Below are 6,803 nucleotides of genomic sequence, written 5' to 3'. Positions count from 1 at the left end.
GTAGAACCCTGTTTTGTTTTTACATCCAGTTGTAGCAACTTGAAACTTTTTGCAAAAGTATTTCAGCTGTGATAAGGTGTAGCTGTCTAGCTTTTCTTCTTCCCATTGCAACTCCGTATCCACCGAGACTACGGATGCTGCTTTCTCCACCATGGTTAAGCTTGGCAGTGCTCAAAAATAGACAGTCCAAAAAAGAAATCTACCAACACGTATTGGTTGCGTTTAAGGTCTGCACTCACTACGTAGTGTTCACCAATTACTGTACATGAGTCACAAATGCAAATACAGAATCCCACCGCTGCCACCAATGTTAGAATCCGGGTTCTCTGGTTGGCACAGGTAGGTACTTGTGACAAGCAGGGAACCTTTCCTCTAGTCAGGGTAAGGGGTTACACTCCTAAAATAACCCCCGCTCACCCTCTAGGTAGCTTGGCGCGAGCAGACAAGGCTTATCTCAGAGCGTTATAGGTTAAGCATTTGTGAACACATACAGTAACCAAGTGACAACACTACAAACGGACACCACACCGGTAGGTATAATAAAAATAAGGAATCTTTATATAGGATTATCACAAGACCATTAAACGATTAAAAATACACAATACGATTGCTTAGTTGGTAAAAGGTTGCTTAGTTTCTCTTGAGTTCTTTCGATACGACACTTTAAGTCAATGTACCTTAGATGCGACACGCAGGGCAACGAAAATGTTGCAGCGATGCAGTTGCGTTGAAGTTCTTGGTGCCAAAGAAATAAAGAAGGGATCTTCCAGTCGTGTGACGTTCTCCAATGTTGCGAGATGCTTCCGCTCGATGCGAGGCTGCAGCGGCGACACCCCTTCTGCGAGGTGCGGCAACCGCGGCTCCGACGACGACACGCTTCTCCGTGGAGGCGAGACCCTTCCGGTTGATACGGGACGCTTCCGCTCGATGCGGTTCTGCAGCGGCGACACTCTCTGCGAGATGCGACGGCCACAGCCCCGGCGGCGACACGCTTCTCTCCCTTGCGTCGTGCTTCCAGCTCCCTGCGATACGCTGTCCCTCAGAAGGCCCAACACAGTCGGCACTTCCAAAAGACGTGGGGAGCTGGGGATGAAGTCCACTGGTCCTGGGACTTCGTTCAGGGGGCAAGCTCAGTTCAAGCCCTTGGAGATCTTTAAGCACAAGTTGAAATAAAAGTCTTTGTAGTCTTTTCTCCTCTCCTTCCGCAGCAAGGCAACCACTGCAGGCCAATCCCCCAGGTCAGGGACAGTTACTCCTCCTACAGCTTTCCCGGTTCCTTCTCTTCTGGCAGAGGTTCTTCTTGTTTCCGCAGGATCTGATCTCTTCTGATCTGATCCGATCTGATCTAATTTCTTGGGAGCAGGGTCCCAATATTTATACCCCTAATTCCTTTGTTCCTCTGGGGTAGAGGGGCCTTTGCCCAGTCCAAACCAGTTCCTGAGCACTCTGTTGACGTGACTCGGTCTCTCTATTCAGGGTGCAGGGCAGAGACATCAGCCGCCCCGCAGGAGGCGGCGCCGGCATTGTGGGAGCGGAGCACAACCCTATTCAGAGCCCAGGTGTACTCCACCCACCCATCTGACGGCCCATCTTCCTATTCACCACCAGGCTACCTAGCCCTGCCCCTCTGGGTTTCCCCCTCCCTGTCACTCATACATCCAGACAGGCAGATACACATCATAGCAGAGGCGGCTGAAATGGTCAGGCAAGCAAATACCAACTTTCTAAAAGTAGTATTTGCGAACACAGAATATTAAAATAACCTTCACTAAAAGATGTATCTCATTATTCTGAGTTCAGGCATACTAAACTCGAATTCCTACCATGTTCTCTGGGTCTGCTAGGATCATAGGATGTAACGATTCCGACAGCCCATTCTGGCCTATGGAGAACAGGTAGCCTTACCATAGTGAAAGACGAAAAATGGCAGTAATTCACTATTAGGACATGCCACACACATCAGGGCTTGTCCTACCTTATGCTTACAATGCACCCTGCTCGTGGGCCTACCATAGGGGTGACTGATATGAAGTTAAGGGAAGGTTTCGGGACTGGAAAGTGGGGGCACTTACCCAGTCGGCATGACAGTACCGGACTGCACGCAGGCTCTGCAATGGCAGACCCTAGACACGTTTTACAAGGCCGCTTCTGTGGGTGGCGCAACCAGCGCTGCAAGCCCACCAGCAGCATTTGCGTTTACAAGCCCTGGCACTCCCGGTGCACTTTACTAGGGGCTGACAGTAAACCAAATGAACCAATCATGGAATCCAGACAACATAACATTTTAAATAGGGAGCACTTGCACTGTGGCACGGGTTGGCCGTGGCACAGTGCCCTGAGCCGCTAACACCAGCAAAAACATACGAGGCACAACGAAAAAATGTGGAAGGGAGACTCACGCCAAGGTGCCAGGTCTAACAGTTGCTAGGGATATTTTTCCTCGTGGCTGCTATGGCACTTTTCTTCTTGTTTGCTTTGCACCTTATTCCTTCTGGTTGCTACAGACACAGAGTTCACCATGATTGCCATGGACACTGTTCTACTGGAGGGCTTTAAACGTTTTGTCTCATGGTGGCTATGGACATAGTTCATGCTGGTTGCTGTGGACACTTTTTCTCCTAGTTTCATGAACTTTTTTCTTCTGTGTGCTATAGACATTATCCCTCCTGATTCTTAAGGATAGGAGTTTTACTGGTGACCATGGACAGCAGTCCACTCGGTTGCTACTGATATTTTCTGCCCTGTTTGCTATGGACATAGATCTACCTAGTAGCTATGGGCATTGTTTCTCCTGGTTGGTAGGGGAGTAGTTCTCCAAGGCTGGTATGGATACCATTCTACCTGTTTAATGTGGACATTTTTCCATCTGGTTTGCCATGGGCGTCATTTTCCAGGATTGCTATCCACAGCACTCTCAGTATGAACATTTTCCCTTTGGGTGTTCGGGCCATATCTGTGCCTGCTTGGGTATTGTCCTACTGGTTGCTGTGGATATGTTCCTACCTTATTACTACACACAGTCGTCCTCCTGGTTTCTATAGAAATACTTTTCGAAGCTTGCAATGGACATTGCTCCATCTGATTGCTATGGGCATCTTGTTAGGGAACTATGTCATACTTTGATATGCGGTGGGGGACAGAAGGAAAGAAAGATATCTGTAATAGGTGGCACCCTCATTACCAGTGTTTTCGAATTATGAAACAATAGGACTACGGAAATAAAACCATTTGCTTTACAGAAATATCGAATTGAACGCTGAAAAAATGCACCTTTTCAGCATTGCAGATGTTGATAAGTCAATATGTAACCCTTCTCAATCTTATCAATTATGTGAGAAAAAGCAGACACAAATTACCGTACATAAATAAGTTATTTATTTGTTAAGTACAATTCATAAAAACACAAAACCCCTATTCCCTTGGTCCACGTGCTGGTCTCTCCTCTAAGCATGGTCAATCACAGAGGTTATGAAGAATGCGTCTCGCTGATGAGGGGAGTGGGATCCAAACCCTTTTCTGCCCCCCCTCCCCCCTTCCCCCCCATGCTGGGGTAAATCATTGAGTTCCAGTGCTGATGATCAAATGCATTTCAGTGCCAGTATGTTCACTCTGTGTGGTGGCTCAAGACGGCAGGCTCAGGTTATAGCAACGATTGCAGAAAAAAATATCATAAATGGTCCAGGCAGACTCCAATGTATCTCCTTTATCAACCTAGAAGAGCACCAGCCATGGGTTTGCATAACAGTTACAACACAGGTTTTACCCAATTCCTCTGCAGTGCTAGCAAATAAGCCATTTAACGGCATATCAATTTCAAACAAATATTTCCTGAAAAAACAAGAATGAGAAGGGTTGATCCTGCTTCTATTCTGTCAACAAGGAGGACTGTAGACAATTCAGGATGAAACACTGATACATGCCTGACTCTGCTCACCACTGCCAACAGTTCAGAAATACTTCCTGGTCGGGAAGACCATGCTACGGTCTCTATGAGCCAGAAATGTAACCGTTACCACGTGCTACAGCATAAAGGTAGACTGCTAGACTCTCTTCAGTGGGACTTGCAAAAAAACTAGGAAGGCAAATCACCACCCTAGCAGTAACATGTGTGTGGTTGCAAAACATGGGGTGGTTATGGTCACGGCAGCTCAGGAGTGCATGCCGCTCTGTTCCTCAAGCCATTCTCGAAGTGTAGACAAACTGCTGAGAGATCCACTAGGTTTTGCAGTTATCAAGGCACCAAAGTAATTTAAAAAAAATAGCTTTCATAGGGCAGGAAACGGGGTTGAGGAAAGCTGCCAGACATAGGTAGACTTTAATGGCACTTGGCCCAAATGCACCAAAACTCACTGTGATCAGTCTGATTATCTACCGCCATTGCATACTTTTCCAATGTAAGTAAAAAAACCTCAACATTTAGGGAATGTTTTCAGAGAACATGGTTTTCTTATACCAACCAGGATCATAAGGTAAGTCCATGGACAAGAGAAGAGATTGCGAGTACAAGACTATCAGAACAGCACATGAAAAACCCTGGCGCAGTCAGGCACATGAGCAAAACCAGGCAGCAGAGAGCAAGACAAGCACAAGAGTGTGCCAAACAGGCAGGAGCATCAAGATGCCAGGTGAAAGGCCATCTACAGACAACAGAGTAGTAGACGGACACAGATACAAGAGCGTAACAAATGCCAAGGAATATCATGAGACGGGCTCAAAGACTCATGAAAATAGGTCCAGGAGCAAAGAAAACACATAAGAACATAAGACAAGATGAAGAGATGAGTTGCAGAAAACAAGAACAACCCACAAGCAACAGTCGTGCAGAAAAGCATGAGTCAACACAGGGGCAAGAGAAAGGTGTAAGAGCAACAAGTGTAAAAAAGGCATAGGATCGTTACTAGACTGTCTCACGGGCAACCCAAAAACACTAGGCCAGCGCTGTTCACCCTCTGTGTATATCAACTTTCCCTGTCAAATCTACCTTTAGAGTACCCAAACTTCAAAAGGTTGATAAGCATAAAATTAAAATTAATTTCAGCTCAATCAGTCCAATTCAAATGTTATTTCAACTAAGGCCAACACATTTTGCGATCTCTAAATCACTTGCTCATGGCCACAAATTAGCAGCATCTTCAATCACCATATCTATACATCACATATCTAAGAAAGCTCCCATGCATCTTGAGAGAGTCTCATTATTATTACAAGACCTCCTATGAAAGATCCAGAAGCATCATCATTCTGAAAAAAGGGCAGTAGTTATTTCAGTTCTGTTCGGTGCACCCTAACCCTCAACTGACGTCATTCGACCTACCACGGGTCAGACATGAAAACAGTTCAGGTGCAGCAAGGCTATGCTGAGGGCCATTTGCTACAGGCCCAGGACCCCAGTTCCAGGGGTCAGAGACAGAGGTAAGTATTCAACTCGAGCTGTGGACATCATGAAATCTTGCTTTGCAGAAGCAAAGACCATTTTATTCTACCCAAATGATTCCAGATACACACCACCCTCGTGACTTGGGGCTCAAGTTATACAGCTTGTTTCAGGTTTTGGGGCGTGCATAAGCAAACATCCTTTTATATGACTCACAGGTTAGATAAAAGGATTTTTGTCACTTGAACCCTTAGTATATATAGGGATTCGTGCATACACAGATGCAATGGGATGCACGTCGGTTGTAACAAATTAATTTCCTCGGTTTATATAAGCATCAAGTGCTTCAGCACAAAACACTGAGGGGCCTGCGGGATAACAGCAGAAAAGAGGAGATCTTGTAGTCCGCTTCTTCTGCAGCACCATTGCGCAAAATGTGACCATTTATTTATCAGAAATTGTAAACGTGGCTATGTCTGCCAATTAAAATAGACAAACTGATAAACGATCAAAAATATTTTAAAAGTGACATATTTAAAAAGTAGCATAAGGTGCATAACAGAGTACATCAAGGTTTTCCAGTCTACACTTGGCAATTGTGGTGGGCCTGGATACCACATTAAGCTGAATACCCACCTTTGTTACAGGATTCAGGAGTGGCGTTCTCTGACATTATCAGGACCAATCACCAATCACAGTATTGAATTATAGGACAGCGGACTACCTTTCCCCAAATCTTGCTGAGCAAGGGCCCAGCTGTAAACATATTGGTTCTGTAGTGAACAGTGGTTCTACCGTTCCAAAGTGGCCTTCCTCAAATTGAAGCTCAGCTGAGAGATCACTGGGCTGAACCAAGCATGTTTTCCATGGCACTGGAAGGAGCAAGCACTTCCCAAATATTCTCTGTACCAACAATACCTTCAGTTGATCCACGCATAAACACTAGCAGTGGAATATTCCACTCTGTAAACCACATAATATTTGGGCTGGGTGATGAATAGTGAATACTTCTGTTCCCCTGAAAAAGTTAATTTGGAGAGACTCCAGCAATATATTGCCAGCAGTGGAGAAAGATGTGGTTTTGCGATCCACCCTCATTTTCCACCAGTAGGTGAGACGAAGATGGAAACAAAAAGAAGTCCCTCCTTGAAAGGGTATTTGCATTGGAAAGGCACAACCAATGTAGTTCCTGCTACCTATAGCTATTGGCTCTCAGAACCTCATTCAGGGGTGGCCAGGACAGCTGCTCGCACAGTTCTTTCTCAAGCCTCTTGTAAGACTTCTTGGACTCCCGCTTGCCATGAAGAGATTGAAGACAGTTCAAGGCGCCATGGTCAATGGCAGTCTGAAAAAGAAAAAGACAGTATTCAGGATCTAATGGCGGTTTGCACCCTAGACTGCTATGCCTAGATTAGGGGGTTAACATCTC

General features: G+C 45.7%; 1 protein-coding gene across 6 annotated transcripts in view; it reads right to left on the bottom strand.

Moving 5' to 3' along the window:
- Positions 1–3,358: 3,358 nt before the first annotated feature.
- ATP13A2 (ATPase cation transporting 13A2) overlaps positions 3,359–6,803 on the bottom strand; it is a 650,312-nt gene continuing 646,867 nt past the window's right edge. For all 6 annotated transcript variants that reach the window (XM_085608574.1, XM_085608571.1, XM_085608572.1 and 3 more), the window contains one exon: positions 3,359–6,719. In XM_085608574.1, the coding sequence (XP_085464700.1) occupies positions 6,567–6,719 (153 nt within the window). In that variant the 3' untranslated portion in view covers positions 3,359–6,566. The remainder of the gene's footprint in view (positions 6,720–6,803) is intronic.

This window comes from Triturus cristatus, chromosome 1_2 (assembly GCF_964204655.1).
Source record: "Triturus cristatus chromosome 1_2, aTriCri1.1, whole genome shotgun sequence".
Taxonomy (NCBI): domain Eukaryota; kingdom Metazoa; phylum Chordata; class Amphibia; order Caudata; family Salamandridae; genus Triturus; species Triturus cristatus.
Note: the sequence above shows the minus strand (reverse complement) of the source record. Positions and strands in the feature narration are given on the sequence as shown.